The sequence below is a fragment of the Neoarius graeffei genome, chromosome 7, assembly GCF_027579695.1.
Source record: "Neoarius graeffei isolate fNeoGra1 chromosome 7, fNeoGra1.pri, whole genome shotgun sequence".
Lineage (NCBI taxonomy): Eukaryota > Metazoa > Chordata > Actinopteri > Siluriformes > Ariidae > Neoarius > Neoarius graeffei.
Genome location: NC_083575.1, coordinates 4545082 through 4568400, shown reverse-complemented (window position 1 = coordinate 4568400; position 23319 = coordinate 4545082). Strand labels below are relative to the sequence as shown.

Genomic DNA, 23319 nt, shown 5'->3' with positions numbered 1-23319 from the left:
CTCAGTTACTTTTTGGGAAAAATAACTAGTAACTATAACTAATTACTTTTTGAAAGTAACGCGCCCAACACTTGCACCAAAAACCAGACATTTGCAGCTAGAATAGTCATTTAGCACATTAGCAATGTATAGAGTGGATTTCTGATTAGTTTAAAGTGATCGTCATTGAAAAGAACAGTGCTTTTCTTTCAAAAATAAGGACGTTTGAAACTTTTGAACAGTAGTGTGTAATAAAACTTTTGTGTCTGATGATGATGATGATGATGATGATGAAGCCCCTCCCACTGGTTTCCACTGTGTAGTGCAGTGAGGGCGCGCGCGCTGTGGAGTAAGTGCGCACTGCAGCGAGTGCACTTGGCTCGCGCCCTCCATGTCCGGCAGGGAGAGCGCGCGAGGGGATTGAGACCGAGCCGCAGCCCACTTTTCCCACACAGTCCACAGTGCGCGCGTGCAGCTGCGGAAATGACACAGCGCCGACAAAACCGTCACGTCACGCGCGACCACGGGACCCGGACACGCGCACAGGCAGGAGTCACGCGCGCAGCGAACGCACGGACACGCACACGGGCGCGTGAGGAAGCGCACGGCGCCGTGGAGACAGGGGTGAGTGAGGTCCTTCCGGTGGGCGGGCGGGCAGCACAACTCGCCCGTTGTTTGTTTGTTTGTTTGTTTGTTCGTTCGTTCAGCCCGACATCGCGCTTTAAACCCGTCTCGAGCTCTGTCTCTCCCCGATCCACCCGCATCACGCGCTTTCAGCCGCGCGACCTCAGAAATCCCCCAAAACCCTGCGGAGCTTCTGCCAACCTGGCAACACGGCAGTGCACACGTCACGCACGGGACACACACACACACACGCTTCCGGTCCGTCAGAATAAAATTAAAAAAAAAACCCTGAACTATTGTGTAACTCTTCACGCACTCGGGACTCAGTGACGCGCTTCCGGTTTGTTCAGGAGCTCGTGGGAAGTGTTTTAGTGGAAGTGTTTTTTTGTTTTTGTTTCACCGCCCAACCATATTCCGACAGGCTCCGCCTCCCTGCGCTGTGATTGGCTGGTGCTCCACTAACTAGTGCGCTTCACTCAGAACACGATCACGTGTCCGTGTTCGAACCTGCACCCACTCCTGAGAAGCTCTTTTTTAGGTTTTTCTCGACTTCTATTCAGAAAGAAAAGGGAGGGTATGCAAATGACCTCATTAATAATGCATGCTTGATCTGCATATTTTATTTATTTATTTTTTATCCTGTATTGTTTATTTGAAAACAAAAGCAGCCTTGCTGAGTTCTGGATTGTGATTGGTTCTCGAGCGCAGCTGCACATCCTACTTTTATATCAATGTGCTCTTTATGACACGTTAATCGCTTCTGTAGTCCGATTCTACACTAACGGCTCGTTCGCAGGGTCGTGTGTGTGTGTGTATATAGCAGACACGCCACATAAACAATAGTTTAAAGTGTGTCGAATTTTTCTCGAAGGAGGTGTAGCGATAGTTACAGAAGGAGTCTCCAGTGTCGGTGTTTTGAAACAGTAAAGCTGCAAGTTTGTCACATCTCTGTGTGTAAACAGACGACACGTTTCCGCTTTCGTTATAATTTACAGCTCATCAGTCTAATAAGTTATTAAAGTTGTTCATCACTTTAATAAAGCCTAGGTCACAACCGGACGTACAATTTTTTGGCTGTGTGATTTTTGGCGTTTCCCAAATCGCTGCGTTTTTTTTGTTCGTGGAGAAAGACGCACGTTGGCCGTAAGTTTGTCTTGCAACCTGAAAAAAACGTAAGCGCCCGTAGATTTTGTTTGACATGACAAAGAACCTCTGCAGCCGGTCTGCGGCTTGAAAATCAGCACGTCACACGCGCCCTCCGTGCGTTTCTTGCGTTTTTTGCACGTAGACCGGCCGTAGGAGCACGTACAGCCGGTTGTGACCGAGGCATAAGTGTTTGAGGTCGTTCACTTCACTACCATGAACACAAGATGGCACCGTCTGTGCAGGGGGCGGTGGTGTTCAGAATATCAAACATTTTGCGTTCGTTCACCACATCATAACGTATTCTAATGAATATACCGGGTTTTGGGTCGATGTGTTCATCCTTTATATATTCAAATGGTTATACAATACACAATTACAATATTTAAATTATGCAGTGAATTTGTTTTTGTTTGTTGTTCCAGGAAATGAGTTCGTCTGAGTATGGCGTTAAATCGGACGGGGACACGGTTGATAAAGGTAATAGTTGTGTTTTTGATTTTTGTGATTTTTTTTAAGTAAGGCCACCAATTTAATTAGTTGGTTCTCGGAATCGCCGCTTGAAAAAAATGCAAAATGGAAAAAAAAAAATCGAAATCAAACTCCCGCCAACAGAAAAGGTCACGTGACGTGAGGTCACATGATGCCGAAAACCAATCAAATCGCACTTTTCACTTTAGATAAAGACTTGTGGAAGAAACATGCCTGTGGAGGGGAATCCTACAAAGCCTGTGTTTGTGATTGTTCGGATATTCAGCGAACAGAAGCGTAAAGTCTTTGACAGGTGTGTTGAAATTCTGTTTACTGGTTTGCCTGTATTGTTTGGTCTATTTCCACCGCTAATTTTACTATCAGAGCATTTTTTAAATTTTATTTTTATTTCGCCCGCTCCAGGGCTCGAAATTAACTTTTTTTCTTTGTGTCCCCCAGTGGTCCCGAATTCTGTGTTGTATTGTCCCGAATGGAAGCAATAGTGTCCCCATTTTTTTCCTCTCTGAAATAACCAGTGGTTAATATTATCATATGAAGTTACTATTATATTTGTAACTATGCGATTTTGAACCCTTTATATCATTTTTACAATAAGTCACAAGACACAAGCGACACATGTCCTATACATCATCTACTTCAAAATTACAGTTATTGCATTTTCAGTTTATTAAACTTTGGCGATCTCACTGTATGAATAGATACATGTTTATTTAAAGGGGCCAACTAGCTCATTCAGAAAATGTTTCAACTCCCTACATCTGCAGTACACTTTAGTTGAAAATAAGACCCCTTTTATGTTCATTTCATCTACTTATACCTTGAATATCTGTTGGCACTTATAAGGCCAACTTATCATTTTCACCATTACCGTTATCCATTTTTATGAACTTTCCGTTATCCATTTTATGAACTTTCGCTGCCGAAACGTGGGTGCAAATGTTAGCAATATCAGCATAGTGGCAGGTCCGAGCCTAGTTGTGCTGCTGACTGACTAAACTTTCTGAACGAGAAAGACACCAAGAAAACTCACTTATTCTGTTGAACGGTATCTTCCGTCAATATCATCCACATCATTCCTGTTGTATTTTATAACGTGTCTAACAGTGTTCATTAAGTTCATTCAGTTGCTAGCGTTGCCTGCAGACCAGGCGATGACACTTTGGATCCTGAAGGTCCCGGAGACGTTATGTCTGGGCTTTCAGTTTCTTCCCCGCGGTCGGTCCGCTTCAACCACTTCAGCATTTTTGTTCTGGCAAGAGTCGGCGCAGCGTGTGCGGTAGCAATTCCATTCCAAGTCCATATAATGCGGACACCGGCCGAAGATTCTAGAACAGAATGCGCTGCTCTGTAGACTACGGATGCAGGTGCATCGAAAGTGTAGCTACTAATGTATTTTTCGCTGTTAACGTTTTAAAATTAAAATTGACAAATTAGGTGAATGTCTACGTATGTGTTACGGCTTTGTAAATAATATTAATGTAGAACTTTTTTTCTAGATCTATTTTTTTCCATTGTCCCGGGATTGTCCCAGATATGATAATTTTGTGTCCCGATGACATATTTTTTATGGTCCCCGGGACGTCGGGACACCGTTAGTTTCGAGCGCTGGCCCGCTCGCTTCATATTTTTCCTGAAAAAATCCAAGAACCAGCTAATTAAATTGGTGTGGCCTAAAGCTTGTACCAAACTACTAAGAATATTAATTAATTGACGACTGATAAAAATTACATCGTCACTCTGTTCTAGTTCCTGACTCAAGTTTGTTGCTGGTTGTCATGGTTTCAACATTTTACACAGCAGACCTCGTAATAACGTCTATGCAGTCGGCAGCCATCTTAGCAACCTGCCCAGGTCGCTACTTTCCGTCATCAGGGAACACGGATTGAAAACGGGCGTTCAGATCGGAAAAAAATATCAGAAATCACCTGCTGCCTTTGGCTCCAATTGCACAAAAGTGACCTTACACTGATCACCTTAAAAGTAAAAAGAAAAACAATTAAAAGCAAAAATAACTTGTAGTTTGATCTGGCTGCTGAACATCAGTGTAAGACCCTTCACCAGCAAAGCCCCGCCCGTATTTACTGGACAAACGGAACTTTAATATCGTAAAATGGCCGCCATGGGGAGCTTTCTGTGGTACCAGCAAGTGTTGTAGTCAGGACCAAGGCCAACGTGTATCAAGACAAGACCAAGACTTTGAGGGGTTGAGATCAAGTCAAGACCACGACCAAGGGGGCGGGGCGGGGCGGGGCGGGCTGTGAACAGGAAGAAAAATTTCAAATTGGCAATGAGTCACGTTATTGGTCACAGTTGAAGCAGGAAGTTTTACATCCAATCACAGTAACGATGTTTACAAATAAATCAGACAACGCACAGGCAGTTTAGTGAAATCAAATCCACACCGCTGTGGTCTAGAAATAAAATCCGTCAGTGTCTGAGCCCGAGAAAAAATGTGGTCAATTCTGAGACGAGACCTTCAGAAAGTGGTCTTGAGATCGGTGTCGAATTCGACAACACAAGTACCACCACCAACACACACACACACACACACACCCATCCTGAATAAAATGCTGTCGAGGGTTTTTTTGGTTGCCCAGTGAACAGTAAGACATTTTTGTGCCAGTAGTATGACTTTTATTTTTTGAAAAACGGCATTGACGTGCATCTCAAAAAATTAGAATACCGTGAAAAAGTTCCTTTTTTCATAATTTAATTCAAAAAGGTCATATATTTCATATATTTTATATTCATTACATGTAAAGTGAAATATTTAAAGCCTGTTTTGTTTTAAATTTGATGATTATGGCTTATAGCTCATGAAAATCAGAAATCCAGTATCTCAAATTATTAGAATATTCCCTAAGATCAATCAAAAAAGGGATTTACAATACAGAAATGCCCAACTTCTGAAAAGTATATTCATTTATACACTCAATACTTGGTTGGGGCTCCTTTACCATGAATTACTGTATCAATGCGGTGTGGCATGGAGGTGCTCAGTCTGTGGCACTGCTGAGGTGTTATTGAAGCCCAGGTTGCTTTGATAGTGGCCTTCAGCGTATCTGTATTTTTGGGTCGGGTGTTTCTCATCTTCCTCTTGACAATACCCCATAGATTCTCTATGGGGTTCAGGTCAGGCAAGTTGGCTGGCCAATCAAACACAGTAATATCATGGTCAGCAAACCATTTGGTATTAGTTTTGGCACTGTGGGTAGGTGCTAAGTCCTGCTGGAAAAGGAAATCAGCATCTCCAAAAAGCTCGTCAGCAGATGGAAGCATGAAGCGCTCTAAAATCTCCTGGTAGATGGCTGTGTTGACTTTGGACTTGATAAAATACAGTGGACCAACACCAGCAGATGACATGGCACCCCAAATCATCACAGACTGTGGAAACTTCACACTGGGCTTCAAACACCTTGGATTCTGTGCCTCTCCACTCTTCCTCCAGACTCTAGAACCGTGATTTCCAAATTAAATGGAAAATGTACTTTCATCTGAAAAGAGGACTTTGGACCACTGAGCAACAGTCCATTTCTTTCTCTCCTTAGCCCAGATAAGACACTTCTGACATTGTCTCTGGCTCAGGAGTAGCTTGATATTAGGAATGCGAAAGTTGTATCCCCTTTCTTGAAGATGTCTGTTCGTGATGGGTCTTGATACACTGACACCAGCCTCAGTCCACTCCTTGTGAAGCTTTCCCAAGTTCTTGAATCAACTTTTCTTGACAAGCCTCTCAAGACTGTGGCCATCCCTGTTGCTTGTGCACCTTTTCCAGCCACCCTTTTCAGCAATGACCTTTTGTGGCTTACCCTCCTTGTGGAGGGCATCAGTGATCATCTTCTGGACAACAGTCAAGTCAGCAGTCTTCCCCATGATTGTGGTTGTGTGTACTGAACTAGACCGAGAGATACACTGTGTTCATACTGTTTTACTCAAACTCGAAATGAAATATTCTAATATTTTGAGAGGTTTTTTTTTATGTTTTTGTACTGTATGCCATACTGATTAAAATTAAAATAGAAAAATGCTTGAAACATTTTAGTTTATGTGTAATGAGTCTATAATATGTAACACTTTCATAATATAAAAATATTCTAATTTTTTGAGATGCACTAGTATTTCAAGACAGGTCTTGTGGACGTTGTAACTGAACAGTGCGTACTGACACACCCGTTTATTTCTGTCAGAGGTTAAGGTCGAAAAAGACACGGACAACGTTTCAGACATCGAGTCCAAACAGAATTTGGAGGAAAAGTCTTTGAACTGCTTCGCTCAGAGGAGCGCGAAGAGATCCGCATCACACGGCTTTGACGGCCTTTACTCGGAGCAGAACCAGACGAGCGGCAGAAAGAAGGCCAAGGTAACAGAAGGGTGTCAATTCTGAAACATCAATAATTAAAACCCCACCCAAATGACATTAAGCGTTTCCTTTTACAGGTTTGTGAACTTTTCCAAGATGGTGGCTCAGAGGAATCGCCCAGATCCCCCCAGGACAGAACCATATCATCATACAGGAAGCCTTTATACGGCATTTCCCATCGTATCACTGAGAAAAAGGCGACATCCAGCATGGATCAGCACGAATCTGGGGTCCGGGTTAGCCGTAACGGGATCCTTTTCCCGAAGCTGGACAGCCCGATTCACATACGGTCTGACGCGGCGGCGTCTTCTGGATCCTCTACATCTCCGGTGTCTTCGGATTCTCATTTATATCCGCTTTTCGAAAAGATGTTCTTCATTCTCAACAGTTTGAACTCCAGCATGTCTCAGCTGCACAGCAAGGTGGATCTTCTTTCCCTAGAAGTGACACGCATCAAGAAGCAGATCAAGCCCTTGGAGATGGCGATGGAATTCCAGCCTCCACCGGAATACCAGTTGACCAGAGAGGAATTGGGTCAGTTGATGGAGCAAACCTCCACGGCTGGTGAACTGGGATGCAGGCTGCTAGTCCAGCTGTTCCCAGAGCTTTTCACAGCTAAAGAATGCGCCCACGGTTGCAGAGCTTGTGGCGTCGCCAGCAGACCAGCTCTGGATTCTTTGCACCTTCAACTTGTACGCAACTATGTGGAGTCCTGCTACCCGCAGGTCAAGAACGGAAAAGTTTGGCAGAACGAGTGCCTGCCGCAGATCAATGACTTCTTTAACCGTTTCTGGGCTCAGAAGGACATGGAGAGCGGGAAACAGACTGGGTTTGACATGGACCAAAGCCACAGCTGCCATTTCATCAACGAGGAGGGACAAGACGAGAGACTGTCGCTGGATTCCGGAGAGAATCCCACCATCAACGGGAGCCACTTCGGCCACGTCAAATCAGACCTCGTGTTCGATTCCCAAGAAAGCGGAGAGAATCCTGACGACATCACGTCAGCCGAGGAGTTCGTCATATTCCTTTTGAACAGACTCTTCCCAGAAGTGTTTGAGGAAGGGAGACTTCCCGAGGGTCACAGGGCTGTCGGAGAGCTGATGGTCAATTCGGACAGACTGGATATTATCCGCAAGTACATGGAGGCGAATTTTCCAGAAATGCCCGAAGACACGTGGCTGCAGTTGTGCGTGCAGCGAATGGAGGAAGCTCTCGAGAATGTTTCTGCCAATGGTGGTGATCAGGAGAACCACTCCGAGGAGATCTACAATCCCATTTCTCTCCCTGATGATGTCTCAGTTGTGAAGATCAGTGATTTTTCCGAGTATGAAAGGTGTCATCGGAGGTCAAAAAGGTTGTTGCTTGAACCTGTTGACTTCAACAAAATGGACGTCCCTCATCCAGATTTTGAAGTTCCACAAGAGTACCTGCTCACAAAGGAGCAGCTACGGAGCATCTACAATAGCAGCTTGTCCATCGGAAACTTCGCGTCCCGTCTTTTGGTCCTCATGTTCCCTGAACTGTTCACGCAGGAAAACACTCGCAAGCACTACAACTGCAGCGGCTCACTGGGGAAAAAGCAGCTGGATCCCATCCGGATCAATCTCATCCGCCATTACGTCCAACTGCTCTACCCGAGAGCTAAAAACGACCGAGTTTGGACCCTCGAGTTTGTCGGGAAGCTTGATGAAAGATGCAGACGTCGAGACACGGAGCAGCGCCGCTCGTACCAGCAACAGCGGAAAGTCTACACCTCGGATCAAGATTCCGATCTCGGAGACTTCATGACTGTGAGCCAAATCGCCTCAGATCGTCCGAAAGAGGACTTCGAGGTGCCCTCGTTGCCACCTGAAAAAAGTAGCAAAGACTTTTGTAAGATTCCTCTGGAGGATCTCAAGGTTTCCGCTCCAGACTTTCCAGTGCCTTCGTCATACTTGCTCACGGACTCTGAAGTGAGAGAAATTGTTCAGCAGAGCCTCTCGGTCGGGAATTTCGCTGCCCGGCTTCTCGTCCGTCTGTTTCCCGAACTCTTTACGCATGAGAACCTGAGGCTTCAGTACAACCATTCGGGCGCCTGCAACAAGAAACAACTGGACCCTGTGCGACTGCGACTCATCCGCCATTACGTCGAGGCCGTGTATCCCGCAGATAAAATGGAGGAGGTGTGGCACTACGAATGCGTTCCCAGCATCGACGAGCGCTGCAGGCGCCCGAATCGCAAGAAATGCGACATCCTGAAAAAGGCCAAGAGGTCGAATAGCACGGTGTCGTGATCCTAACGCAGCTCATATATCTGAACAAATTTGTACATTTTGCACAAGACCATAAGCTCAAGCTGTAAACGACAAGATCGTTATCGAGGTGCTCTTCTGTAGGTCCTTGTTTATAAGCTGCAGCAGCAACAACTACAAACAGTGAAGTGAATTAATGATGACACTATTGACAGATTAGTAATAATATTAACATGCCAAGCTAACGTACTTCTCACTTTTAATAGATAAGCTATCGTAGCTACCGTAGCCTTAGACTCACAAATGCACACGTGGAAAGAATTTCATCTTTATTTACAAGTTACGTCAGTGACGGCAGGTAGATTGATAGACAGAAATATATTTTTGTTTTTAATTCATTCTAATGTTGCAGCACTGATGTTTTTTAACTTTGTCTTAGCTGCACGTGTCCACTAAAATATAGAAACAGATCGAGAACTATTTTTAAATAAAAGTTAGTGTTTCAGCAGAAGCAGGTCTGGTTTGTTTGTTTGTTTGTTTGTTGATGTTCATTTACAAGAGAACTCAAAAGTGGAAATGAAAAAAAAAACCACGAGCTGCGGCTAGTTATCGACAGCCCATAATTATCGACACCTTTTCAGATTGACCAATAAAAAACAATTTTACGAAGGTGAGTTTCAGTTCCAACAGTTATTATTGGTTAATTAATCAACCGGAAGACCCGCCTCGCCCTTTGATCTTGTCGTTACCTGAGATGGAATTTTTTTTTTTTTTAGCACGATTAGCAATTTTTCGGAAAACCCGGGCGTTATCATCGCAGGTAAGCATGGTGGAAAGATCATGGACATGTTTTTACTGATCAAATTCACCGATATTTCATGATCTCCTCGTCAAAACCTACTTCGTTTCTTACTCTTTCATTTGACAGTCGCCATTTTGTATCTAAACGCGCGTTTGAGAATCACGTGAGGCGTCGATAATAGTGATCACTTTCACCGGTGTCCACCATTATCGACACCCTGTGGGATTAAGAGACATTTATAACTGTTATGGATCGATCTTTGTGTAACATTGTTGAAGCAGATGAAGTACTTTAAAAAAATAAAAGTACTGTGATTTTATATTATTATTTTTTTCTGATTCATAACAGAATGGAATGATTATAGATTATTTGGAATCCGATTGCAATAAATAGAATTAGAACAGAATTAAATTCCGAGCATATAAAAAATGACGCGTAAAATATTCAGATTTTTCTATTCCATTCAGAAAAAATATAACTTGCAGTTTGTTGTAAATATCGACCACATATTACAATATCAGTCGACATTTTATATTTTGGTTCGAGGAAAGATTTGCGACCTTTGACCTGGATGTAAATGCGGTTACAGTGTGGATTCCCTGTTGACATTTATTGGTAAACGACAAAACTAGAAATGAATACAAACAACTAATGAGTAACAAAATGTGATCTACGAAAATACTTAGAAAGCGGAAGAAAAAGATTTTCTGGCGCGGGTTAAACATTTGTTTACAAACATTAGAATTACTTCCTCATTGACGTAAACACCGACATCCATATATTTATATAAAATATATTTTGTACTAAATATAAGTCTGCGGAAAACAAATATTTTAAATAAAAACTGTTTTGTTAACTTAATACCACATACCGATTTATTTTTTAAATAAATGATCATCTGGATGTCGATAAGTGTGGACAAAGGTGTCGATAATTGTGGAACGGTGTCACGTGATCTGATACGCTAAGTAATTGGGAATAAACTTTTTTCTTTCCAGGAGAAGTTTGAGTAATTATTCATACACAATTTACGTATTGAAAGTCTTTTCTACTTTTGCAGCACCCAAAGAGGTGTCGATAACTGTAGCCGCCGCGCTATTTTTTCTTTCCTTTTTTTTTCTTTTTGAAATTCAGTTGTTAAGCATCAGGACCTGAGACATGTTTGTGAGCACACCAATACTCTAACTATAGATAAGACTGTTATAGCTATTTACATGCTAGCTAGGAGATTAATTAGCGTGTCACTCGCACTTGTTTAAAATGTTTCCGAGGACATGTGCTCGCAGTGTTCGTCGGTCCCTCCTACAGAAAACAGGACTTAAAATCATCGTGATCCAGAAACCAATCTGGATGATCTACTGAAACGTTTGAACATCAACGCTCGTAATCAGAAAAAAAAAAAAAAGACCGGCCGAGGAGTCCGTCTTTCCCATCATGCTTTTTGGTGAAGCAGTGACTCATTATCTCACAAGATATAGAAACGACAACTTCTCCGAAACCTACAGGCCCCGCCCTCTTCTCCTGGTGATCCGCAGAGGGTTGCATTGTATGACATTAATTTGCATATTGTAACCTGATTGGCTCTGGTATTTCATGATGCAATCAGTGCTGCTTTTCAGCTTCCTGCTTCCACTCGTCCTTCATCACTGAACTGATGAACCGTCAGAAGTGGAAAAAGATTTTTAAAACATAAACACGCTCTCAGTCTGATCGGACACATGCATATGGATTTAAGTTATTCCACAAAATCGAGTCGTACACGAGCTGATGGGCGATGAGGCGCGTAGCACTGAGATTGAGTGGAATAACTTTTAATTCTATCCACGTTCACTGGATTTTGAGAAACGGAGCATTTTAACTTTTTTTGCAAATTTGATAAATTTATACAAAATGACCGACAAAATTTCTTCTTAATGTAAACAAACCGGTGAAATGACCCGAGCAATTTGTGAAAAATGCGATAATTATTCTTGAAAAATAGAGATGTTCTTGCCATCAAATACTTTTTATTCCATAATTTGTTGCTTTTTTGTGGTTTTGTTTTCGAGTAGAGTTTTTATTTTGTCCTCTGTTGGTTCAGTAACACGCTTCGCCATTTTGTTTTTCTCTACTCATGGTATATGAGCTGATATCCTAGTAGTAGAGTAGCCAATCAGAGCACACGATTGCTCATATCCAGTGAATGTGGAGAGAATAAAAAGTATTTGGTTAAATTCTCAAGTGACATCAAAAACAACCCACCAGATATAAATGATTACTGTGTGTGACTGATTTTAACCCAAATATTAACTTATTGCTGTTTTTTTGTTTTATTTGTGAAATATAAATTATTGCAAGGTATTTCAACTCCCCCCAAAACATTAGCTATTTAAGTATCGCTGTTTTTCCCTCAAATATTAATTAATTAAAAAGTATTGCTGCTTTCATCCAAAATTATTCATAATTTTAAAAATATTGCTGTTTTTTCGCCTCAAAAATTAGTTGCTGTTTCTTTTCCTAAATATTACATTTTTCCTAGTTTTGCTGTTTTTTCCTCAAATATAAAATATTTTAAGTATCATTTTGTTTTTTCCCTTCACAAATATTATTTCAAATGTTGCCAAGTTTCTTTTTATGAAATATTGTTTAAAATATTTAAAAATTGCCATGTTTTTTACATCCCCCCCCCCAGTATTAATTTCAAAACTTTGCAGTTTTTTCATTAAACATTAAAGCTGGACTGCCTTCCAGATTTTTCAAGTGTAGATCATAAAAAGAATTTCCCCGACACCCAATTATTTTTGTTTAGTGACTGAAAGCTACTGAATTCGAATCGCAGACTTCCAATTTTATTAGTTTTTTAAAAATGAAACAATTAATGAATTTATCTCCACGTGGCCCTAAATTCTCCGCTATTTTTTCCTGCTTCACCATGACCCAATACAAGATACTACATCATGCATCACGTCATGTGGTGGGCTTTCCCCGTTCACGCAAGGCATTGTGGGATACAAATTTGAAACAGGAGAGAAAAATGGAGGACGTGAGTGTGCGAATGAACAGTGAAAGAGCGACTACAGTCACGGAAAGAAAGCGAGAAGAAAAGACGTTATGTTATATACGAAGGAAAGGAAACGCAGGACCAAACTAATAAATATGGGCGCTCAGCGAGCACCTCGGTGTGATCAGCTGTTCGTTTAGCGACAGAATGATGGAACTGTCAGTGCACGCTCAAAGGGAAACCTGTAGATGGCAGTAATGCAACACTGTGGATGCCAGCTGCCGTAAAACCCAAAAGAAGAAGGTGGTAAACCTGCGCATGCACACACGGACTTCCTCTGTCTGCTTGACTGCGCACATTATTTGCTTTAATCCCCTCAAATTAAATAAATTCCTAGCCACAGAATGGCCTGAAATTTGTGAGATATTACAGAAATAAACAGATATCACAATCACCACATTTCAGACGGAACTAAATTTCACCGATTTTATGGAATCAAAAGGCCGTCTAGCTTTAATGATTTCAAAGTAGTTTTAAAAGTTTTTTTGTAAAAGACTTACAAATGTGTTAAAACCTCTCAGTCGTGCGGTTACAGTGATGGCGGACGATGTGGTCTCTTGCCTTCTTGAACACAGTGTGTAAGTTGAGTGATGGAGAAAGAGACTTACGAGTTGAAGAGCTCAGGAACCGCTCGTTTATTTCATTAGCATCACAACATTCACAACACAACACTTCATGAGCATGACCAAATAAATCGACAAATAAACGCTACCTGCCTCAAGAAAGTGGCACCGTCACCATGATGTGCACGAGTGAGCAAAGTGACGGAAATGATGGCGGTTAAACAGCAGCAAGAAAGCGAACGGGAAGCGAAGTTTGTGGATGTAACTCCTTATCGCATCCCACATGCCCATGTGGTTCTACCAGTGAATGAAGAACCATGGTTTTTGACACAGTGCTGTCTGAAGGTCTTCAATTTCTATTTTTGCACAAAATATATAAATTCAAGCCCCTTCAATGACCCGTGTCTATTTATATACATTTTGATATACACCTTGATTTTTTTTCCCCCTCAAGTTCACAAACTTTGAATGGTTTCAAGGGCCCGTGGGAACCGTAATTAAATATTATTTCAACATAATTTTTTACAGGACAAAGGTTTTTCCCACCCACATGCTAATTATTTCAAAGTATTTTATTATCCGAAGCATGTTTTGTTTCAAATCTGGAAATTAAATTATCAGGTTAGATTAATTTTCTGGACCCGAGTTCCGTTCCTGAACTTTTCATTTACGTGGAGTCGATCTGTCGCTCGTCCAAAAGCTTTAACAAACAAACGGCATCGAGGGGAAGCGACAAGGACGAGTCGATGAAAACATTTTGAGTTTTGTGTCTTTATAACTTCTGAGAAGTACATCTCAAATCATTAGCACACGTGATGGTTTACAAAAACGATGGTTCTTCTCCAAGACGGTCCTGGACGTGGAGATTTTCTCGCATTATTAACTCGTGTGGAACCCCCTCCCTGCTGTACAGTCATTAAACAGTTTTCTGCTGGACTCTGATCAGAACTCTATTAATGAGTGATGTGATATTTCATGTGACAAAAAGCCCCTTATCGTGAAGTGAAAGTTTAATACATGACCCACGCAAAATACTTCAAACCCCACAAGATCATCAGCTAGCTATAATCCCGTACAGCTCCTTGATTACATCGACAGTGAAATCCTGACGGTGCTGTTGATTACATTGTCAGTTGTTAACTATTCTGTCTTTTCAGAAGGAAAAACAAAAACCAGAGACTTCCTCTGCGTTCTAAAGTTCACTTCTTCCTGGGAACGTTGTTTATTCTCTGAAGGCGTCTTGTTTGGGAAGCTGGAGATGCTTCCAGCTTCTCAGCAGGACTTTCTGTTTCTCTCCGTCGTTTGTGACTCCGACGATCTTCTTCAGGACGACTCTCTTCAGCGTCACCGTGTCCTTCTCTTTGTCTTCGTCAACGATGAGGTCCAGTGTGTCTCCCACTTTCACCTGCAGGTGGAGACACACGTTAAAGAAAGACCACCATCATCATCACCACCACCGGACCTTCTGACACGAGCAGGTTTGTTCGGATTAAGGCTGCCGTTTTACTGACTGTCAGGGAAATACGTGCTGTAAAGATGCCGAACAAACCCTCAGACAAAAATTACATTTCACTTGTAATGGCAGAGGGGTGCCAATACTTTATGCAACACATCAACTACATGCTAAAATGTAAATCAGGACAAAAGGCACAATTAATCTGGATGAGTGAAGTGTTGATTTTCTTAAACGTTTTGTTGTATTCAGGGATCCCAGCAGTAATTGGAATGTAAGAAACTATCACTGGGCGGCACGGTGGTGTAGTGGTTAGCGCTGTCGCCTCACAGCAAGAAGGTCCTGGGTTCGAGCCCCGTGGCCGGCGAGGGCCTTTCTGTGTGGAGTTTGCATGTTCTCCCCGTGTCCGCGTGGGTTTCCTCCGGGTGCTCCGGTTTCCCCCACAGTCCAAAGACATGCAGGTTAGGTTAACTGGTGACTCTAAATTGAGCGTAGGTGTGAATGTGAGTGTGAATGGTTGTCTGTGTCTATGTGTCAGCCCTGTGATGACCTGGCGACTTGTCCAGGGTGAACCCCGCCTTTCGCCCGTAGTCAGCTGGGATAGGCTCCAGCTTGCCTGCGACCCTGTACAGGATAAAGAGCAATTCCAGCGTTATGGACGCGACACTTGAACTCAAAATGGCAACAAATGACCCAGTGCATGTTTTATTGTCTCCCAGTATTTAAACAGGTGTTGCATATTTTAAGGCTGTACCATACTGGAGAAGTGATAGAACAAGAACAATTCCCATAGTACATCTAGGGCATGCCAGAAAACGCCAATAAAAGATGCGTTATGGATGTGACAGAAAAAGTATCACTTTTCTTGGGTGACTGTACATTTTTATCAAACTCTGTGAAATTGTAAACCTAATGTCGAAATGGAGATATCCGTTTGATAGAGGGGTCCAAGGTGAATATTAAAAAATCTTCGTTTAAAATATTTTGTATTTCCTGCAGAGTTTCGGAAGGAAAAGTCAGCGTTACGGATGTGACGAAATTCCGTTATGGATGTGACGCGTCTGAAATAGACATGGCATATGTTTAGAAAATCAGCAATTTAACCACCATAACCCTTTGAAAAACTCTAAATATCAGCTAAAACTATCAAAGTTCTTAAATAATATTTAGGATGGCTATTGTTTTGCTGTTTTGTGGATTTTAGCATACATTTCTGTGGCTTGTGGCAATAATATAGAATTGTACATGATCAAAGTTGATTTTAGCTTGGGTTTTACATTATAAGAAAGAAAGACTGACAGTGACATATTAGGTTGGTTACAAATTGGTTCAACTTATTCACATCTGTAAAATACAGGCCTAGGTGAGATCTCTGGGAGTGGTTTTGATGTATTACATGTTGCTTTATTTTTGCATGGTGAGGTTGACATTTACATGGAATTGCCCTAAAGCGGCGAGAGATAATGAGATGAGAAACTATCAGCAGGGGTGAAGGGGGCTGCCTGAAGCTGCTGAGATTTTAACATTTAAAGATGCTATAGAACACATTTTTTACATAGATTTAACATAGAAAAGCAACAGAATTTAACCATAATGTGAATCTATTTGATGCCATATTTTGTAATCAATGACATAAGTGGCAAAAAAAAAAATTATAAAAATTAGACGAAAATGTAGCTTTGAAGAATATACTTGCCTAAATATTCCACTGATTGTTATAATAGCATCCATAGTTCATCTCATTTGTTTATTTTTTTTGTTTCAAGTTAATGTCAAAACTAGTCTAATATAAGCCACATTCATTTTTCAAAAATCATGAATATGAGCAGAAATCAATGATTCAGTAATATTAGATATAGACATATACAGCAAATACTGGAGATATCTGATTTAAACCTCTCTCTTTTTGAAAGGTTTCACTGCAAAGGAATTTAATGCTCTTTTCTGGGGTGCATTCTGTCTTTCCTCCAGTTTTCTCTGCTTTTGTTTCTCTGATCTTTCCTTCTGCTTTTCTGATGTTCCTGCAGTGCTCTGAATTAAGTTCAACGCATTAGAAACAAAAGCACGAACGGAGTTAAAACATGTTTTCTAGCAAATGGGCGCAGCCATATTGTTTTCTTGTTCTATCGCGTACAGTCTCGCGGTCAGTGTTGCCAGATACTCCTGACGTTTTCCAGCCCAAAATATGTTCAAAACCCGCCAAAATGCACTTGAAACCCCCCAACTGGGCGGAGAACCGCGCAATCTGGCAACACTGCTCGCGGTATTTACATCAATTTAACTTCCGAGTGTTCCCGAATGTCAGCGAGAACAAACGAAGCCGACGAAAACATCGCTAAACAAGCAAACCAAATCAGAACGTATTCTGCTGGTCATTTTACTTAAACATATTTTTAATGGATATACAAGAGATTTAAAAAAAAAAACACTTTCGCTAGAAAATAGCGGAATTCCGCTAAATAGCGGACGTCTGGGATCCCTGTGTATTGGTAGCTTTTCAATTTAAAAAAAAATATATATATATATATATATATATATATATATATATATATATATGTATATATATATGTATTTATGCAAATGAGGCTCTGTTGAATAAAACTATATATTTGCATACTTTATAAAATTTTAAAATCTATTTTTGGGTGAGATTAAATATTGAAAAATATTTAGACACTATTTCAGTGTCAGGAGAAGGACAGAAAATATATATATATATATATTTTTTATTTGTTTAATTAAATTTCCAATTTTTTTGTCGATTGAAAAATCTCTACTTAGATTTTTAAATTAAATAAATGTGTTGATTTTTCCGTTCTGTGGTTTATATAAAGAGTTTATAAAGGAAGCTGATGTATTTCAGAACGACGCGTCCATATCAGGAAATATCGCAATATAATGTCAGGATGAGATTGAAGTGGGCGGAGCTTAAAGGCTTCTTCAAAGTTTCAGATGGCCGCGATCGATGTGAAACGCATCCTGCTGCGTGTGCGTGCGTGCGTGCGTGTGCGTGCTGAGACGTACAGAGACGACGTCCTGAACTCACGGTTCTGCTTTTCTTGATGAGCTTCTGTCCGTTGAGTCTCAGCTTGTGGTCGTAGAAAGCGTCCTCGATTTTACTGCAAAATCAAACAAAAAGCACAAACGTTCATGCAGCTGTTCTGAAATGAAACATAAACTTTTTCTAACATTTTGATTGCAGATGAAAAAAGAAAAGGCAGTCGGTCAGGACGCCGTCAGTGTATTTTCTGAGGGAAGAAGGTGAAAGATGAGTTTTACAGGGTTTCCTCGCTTCTGAAGCTTGGAGTTTGTCTCGTGTGGGCGTGCCCTGTCCACTTATTGGCGTGCATTTGTGCTCCAGTGCTTACTGCCTGGCGATGTCGAGTCCTGTCTTCATCATGAGGTCGAAGCGTAACGACTGAACTGCTCTCTCGTGATCTTTATAGTCTTTTGGTAAACTGGGATCCTCCTGCAGCTCGTCCTCGTAATCGCTGGCCTCCGGATCCTCATCCTCGTTGTCCTCTTCCTCCTGAGCACTTCCTGCTCGCCCTTTCCTCCTCTTGTAGCCCTTGAAGCGTGCGTGCTGACAGGGCAGGCTGCGCGCGGCGTCTCGGGGCTTCAGGAGCGCCGCTGAGCGCTGAACCAGAGGAGCGCTCGAGCCCCAGAGCTGACGGGCGTGGAGCGCTCGCGGGCAGCGCAGGGAAACACTCGGGATGTGCCATGCAGACGGGACCTGCAGAGACGTGAGTTTCCCGAGCTGGCGCAGGGTCAGAGCCTGGACCGATAAACTCTGCATCTTCTCCTCTCGCTGTACGAACACACAACAGAGGGGTGACGCTTATCCTCACCACGACTCGCATCACGGTTACGGGTCCGTCTCAGAAACTGCTCTCTCGTGGGACATTATGGTCAAAAAATACATTTTCTAATTTTACTTTTTTTTTTTTTTTTTTGCATTTCCCGAACACTCAATGTTTCTTTTGTCATGTTTAATAAGAATAAAGATAGCATCTTGCTTTATCTGGCCTCCACTGTGGAACATTTTGATTACAATTCAAATGCTTTTGTAAAATTGATTTCCATATAAAATAACTCCATCATGAAGAATTAAAGCCCCGCCTTCACAGATGAGTGAAAATATTGAATAAATTTCCTCTTTTTGATTGCTTGGGTTAAAAATGCCAAGTTATGATGACTGAATTGATTATTCACTTAAATATGAATAATATGATACAGTTTGGGTATTTGATCTGGCGAAATAGGACACAATGGAAAAATCAAGAACGCACCGGAAAGATGAGAATAACGGCGGTGGTAAAAGAACAGCGACTGTACCGGCTGAAGGTCGCGCGGGTCTCTGCTGCGGCGCGCGAGCAACGGGACATCACTACCGCACCGGACGGAGCGCGAGGCGGGGGCGGGGCAAAATGACTGGCCGTAGATTCTATCAAAAGCTCGCTCTAAATTGACCATGGTTGCAAAATATTGGCCAAAAATACGCAAACACTACGAAATATGAAAGGAAGATGAAAAAGAAACATTCTATTGCCTTATACTGCAAGACTAAAACAAAAAAAACTGTCAAAACTCACCTTTTCAGTGATAACGTCCGAACAGATCACCCGCGTAACAGAGAGACCGCAAATGGAAGCACGATCAGCTTCTAACTGCTGGAGTGGAAAATTCCATTCTACACATGCAAACTGTTAATGTGTGTCCTTCCCCGCACACAAATAACACGCTACGGTAAAAAATAGACCACAACTCATTTTATAGCTCAGAAATTCACACAAGACCAGCTACCATCGTAACATATTCTGTAAGAAACATATTCTATACCTAACTTTCAGCTTTCGTTTTAAAAAACAAAATCGCAGATTTATAACTAAATTTTTATACGGCGTAGTGATTTTAAGTTCCTACTTTTGGTGAGGTCGTGACCTCGACCCTGAGGCTTTCCGTTTAGATCAAAACACACGAATGTATTGGTTTTGGGTTTGCGGAAAATGGAGTTACGACGGTGATCAAATATTTTGCATGATGTTTTATTACGGTTATGATTATTCTGTGAGCGCACCAATCCTTAGGTGGATAAAGTTACAACTTAAAATACAATCAGTGATAACTGTAGACTTTTCAGTGGACTACAACCTTTTTAAGGGAATGCGATGTAGTCAACCATTTATCATGTCCCAGATCAAGCCGCCATTTTTCCACAAATTTGCAGAATTTTTGCCAAATTCTGAATAGAGTATTCACATCAAAGATTTAGTTTTATCTGTATTATTTCTTTCATCATTTTATTTCAAATTAAAACCAACATCACCATTCAAAACCGTATAGTTTATTGACTGTGAGTATATTTAGTGCGGGACCCCCACAGTACCCAGTTTCTGAGACAGACCCATATCGCCTCACAACACTGAAAATTCCACCATGGACTTGAATGTTTGACTATCGAGTGATTATTTTAATTCGCATTTCATTTGCAAATCAATTATGTTTATTGAATTAAATTATCATTTTAATTAGATCAACTTCTATTGTATTGCAAAACTAAAGAAGCAAAACATCAACAGTGTAAATTTTAATTTGTAAAAAAAAAAGCATCAAACTGTCACTAAGCAATCAGTGAATCATGAATGTAAAAATTTGAACAAATTTACTCCATGTTCTGTACGACGTGGTGAAAAAAGGAATGTTTCTTAAATTTTTAGAAATAATTTGCACAGTAATTGCTCATTACTTTTTTAAAAAATATTTCTGTACATTTAAGAAAGTACAGTTTGTACATTTGTCGAATGAGGTGGGTTTTTGCATACGTTATTCACATCAGCTAAAAGGGGAAAAATTTTTACCTACTTGTTTATTTAAGTCCAATTTTTTTTGTGTGTTGAATCAGGGTCATCGTTAATTTTTCCTGTTAATTTAAGAAATCACAATTTGCACACATGCATATTTGCAGTAATCTTTTTTTTTGCAGAGTACAAAGGTATTTTTTTACACACAAACTGTACTTTCTTAAATGTACAGATTTTTTTTAATAAAGTAATGAGCAGTTACTGTGCAAATTATTTCTAAAAATTTAAGAAACATTCCTTTTTTCGCCACGTCGTACAGAACATGGAGTAAATTTGTTTAATTTTTAAATTTGTTTGACAATTAAAAAAAAGGATTTGTACATTAGTTCTGAATTATGGAACATTCTTTCTGCAGTTTTTTTTTGTAAAGAACAATGTTCACACTTTTCTTTGAATTAGAGTGAATTGGGGGTGAATTGGGGTGAACGGGGGTGAATTGGGGTGAACTGAGGTGAATTAGAGTGAATTGGGGTGAATTAGAGTGAATTAGAATGAATTGGGGTGAATTAGAGTGAATTAGAATGAATAGGGGTGAATTAGAGTGAATGGAGTGAATAGGGGTGAATATGGGTGAATTCAAGTGAATGGGGTGAATTAGAGTGAATTGGAGTGAATTAGAGTGAATGGGGGTGAATTAGAGTGAATGGGGTGAATTAGAGTGAATGGGGGTGAATTAGAGTGAATGGGGGTGAATTAGAGTGAATGGGGTGAATTAGGGTGAATTAGAGTGAATTAGCCGGTGAACAATAAATTAGAGTGAATAGGGGTGAATTAGAGTGAATTGGAGTGAAATGGGGTGAATAGGAGTGAACAATAAATTGGAGTGAATAGGGGTGAATTAGAGTGAATAGGGGTGAATTGGGGTGAATTAGAGTGAATAGGGGTGAATTAGAGTGAATGGGGGTGAATTAGAGTGAATTGGGCTGAATTAGAGTGAATTGGAGTGAATGGGGTGAATTAGAGTGAATAGGGGTGAATTAGAGTGAATAGGGGTGGATTCGAGTGAATGGGGTGGATTCGAGTGAATGGGGTGGATTCGAGTGAATGGGGTGAATTAGAGTGAATGGGGTGGATTCGAGTGAATGGGGTGGATTCGAGTGAACGGGGTGAATTAGAGTGAATAGGGGTGGATTCGAGTGAATAGGGGTGAATTAGAGTGAATGGGGTGAATTAGAGTGAATAGGGGTGAATTAGAGTGAATAGGGGTGGATTCGAGTGAATAGGGGTGAATTAGAGTGAATGGGGTGAATTAGAGTGAATAGGGGTGAATTAGAGTGAATAGGGGTGAATATGGGTGAATGGGGTGAATTAGAGTGAATAGGGGTGAATTAGAGTGAATTGGGCTGAATTAGAGTGAATTAGACTGAATGGGGTGAATTAGAGTGAATAGGGGTGAATTAGAGTGAATGGGGGTGAATTAGAGTGAATGGGGTGAATTAGAGTGAATGGGGTAAATTAGAGTGAATTGGGGTAAATTAGAGTGAATGGGGTAAATTAGAGTGAATGGGGTAAATTAGAGTGAATTGGGGGTAAATTAGAGTGAATTGGGGGTAAATTAGAGTGAATTGGGGTGAATAGGGGTGAATTAGAGTGAATAGGAGTGAATTAGAGTGAATAGGGGTGAATTAGAGTGAATTAGTTTTTTTTTCTTTTTTATTGTCAGATAGCATTGCATACATTTTGTATAAAAAACATATATAACAGTCTGCCAGGGGTTATGGAATTAGGGGTTTTTGTTGCACATCATCTGCATCTGTGTTGCGTCATAAAGTCGATTGTTTTGCATCTTTCTGTAAAATCAATAAATAACAATTTGCACGTTTTTGATTAAATCTACAGCATTACTTTCCTACTGGACTTTCGCTTTTGCATATTTCTGCATATTCTGTCTCAGCGCTGCTTTATTAATGAGCCGGTAACCTGCGGTCACAGACAACAGCTCAGATTCACTTCCTGCCAGTACACCACGTGACGTGTGTTTACACTGCTTCCTGACAACAACATTAGAATTGTATGAGTGTACATGTTTACACGGCCACTACAATAACTTCGGATTACTTTAATAAAAATCTGAGAACTGAATCCGGATTATTAAAGTCTCACAGACCTGAACTCGCCCTGCAGCGCGCGCTCCGGGTCAACAGCCAGGGGAGGAAGGGTTTATTCCACACACCACAGAAGAAGTGAGTTAGAGCTGTAATGTGTAATGTCTCCCCCTGTGGCCGGAGGGTGGAACTACATCTACACCAAATCCTCCACTCACGGTGGTAGGCAAAAGTTTGGGCACCCCTGGTCACAATTGCTGTTACTGTGAACAGTTCAGCAAGTTGAAGATGAAATGATCTCCAAAAGGCATAAAGTTAAAGATGACTCATTGCCTTTATATTTTAAGCAAAAACTATTTCTTATTTTCATCTTTTACATTTTCAAAATGACAAAAAATGAAAAGGGCCCGAAGCAAAAGTTTGGGCACCCTGCATGGTTAGTACCTAGTAACACCCCCTTTGGCAAGTATCACAGCTTGTAAACACTTTTTGTAGCCAGCTAATAATCTTTCAGTTCTTACCTGGGGGATTTTCACACATTCGTCCTTGCAAAAGGCTTCCAAGTCTACAAGTTTCCTGGGCTGTCTTGCACGCACTGATCTTTTGAGATCTATCCACAGATTTTCAGTGATGTTTAGGTCAGGGGACTGTGAGGGCCCGGGCAAAACCTTCAGCTTGGGCCTCTTGAGGTATTCCATTGTAGATTTTGAGGTGTGTTTTGGA

General features: G+C 41.1%; 3 protein-coding genes across 5 annotated transcripts in view; 2 read left to right on the top strand and 1 right to left on the bottom strand.

The window, feature by feature from the left end:
- Window positions 1-327: 327 nt before the first annotated feature.
- Window positions 328-9343, top strand: bend3 (BEN domain containing 3). Its single transcript, XM_060925168.1, has 4 exons — window positions 328-603; window positions 2172-2226; window positions 6426-6598; window positions 6676-9343. The coding sequence occupies exons 1-4, from the start codon at window positions 463-465 to the stop codon at window positions 8872-8874; spliced, it is 2568 nt and encodes an 855-aa protein (XP_060781151.1). The 5' UTR covers window positions 328-462; the 3' UTR covers window positions 8875-9343.
- The window catches only part of matn3b (matrilin 3b), a 48869-nt gene continuing 27720 nt past the window's right edge, over window positions 2171-23319 (top strand). Inside the window, exon 1 of one of the 2 annotated variants that reach the window (XM_060925170.1) lies at window positions 2171-2226. The gene's annotated coding sequence lies outside the window, so the exon portion shown is untranslated. Of the gene's footprint in view, window positions 2227-12896; window positions 14716-23319 lie in introns of those variants that run through there. The other variant, XM_060925169.1, reaches the window with a different exon arrangement.
- On the bottom strand, window positions 13295-22736 carry mtres1 (mitochondrial transcription rescue factor 1). 2 transcript variants are annotated; one of them, XM_060925171.1, is made up of 4 exons: window positions 22659-22736; window positions 18059-18498; window positions 17737-17809; window positions 13295-14642 (listed from the first exon to the last, which is right to left on the bottom strand). In XM_060925171.1, the coding sequence occupies exons 2-4, from the start codon at window positions 18484-18486 to the stop codon at window positions 14460-14462; spliced, it is 684 nt and encodes a 227-aa protein (XP_060781154.1). In that variant the 5' UTR covers window positions 18487-18498; window positions 22659-22736; the 3' UTR covers window positions 13295-14459. The 2 variants fall into 2 exon arrangements, with proteins under 2 accessions (XP_060781154.1, XP_060781155.1); XM_060925172.1 differs by lacking the exon at window positions 22659-22736 and adding an exon at window positions 19283-19865.

Coding starts and splice junctions, on each gene's coding strand:
- bend3 (XM_060925168.1), top strand. CDS start 463: ATGACACAGCGCCGACAAAACCGTCACGTCACGCGCGACCACGGGACC. Junction 2,227..6,425: donor CGGGGACACGGTTGATAAAG/GTAATAGTTGTG, acceptor TATTTCTGTCAG/AGGTTAAGGTCGAAAAAGAC. Junction 6,599..6,675: donor GCGGCAGAAAGAAGGCCAAG/GTAACAGAAGGG, acceptor TTCCTTTTACAG/GTTTGTGAACTTTTCCAAGA.
- mtres1 (XM_060925171.1), bottom strand. CDS start 18,486: ATGCAGAGTTTATCGGTCCAGGCTCTGACCCTGCGCCAGCTCGGGAAA. Junction 17,810..18,058: donor GGACTCGACATCGCCAGGCA/GTAAGCACTGGA, acceptor TTGATTTTGCAG/TAAAATCGAGGACGCTTTCT. Junction 14,643..17,736: donor TCATCAAGAAAAGCAGAACC/GTGAGTTCAGGA, acceptor CTCCACCTGCAG/GTGAAAGTGGGAGACACACT.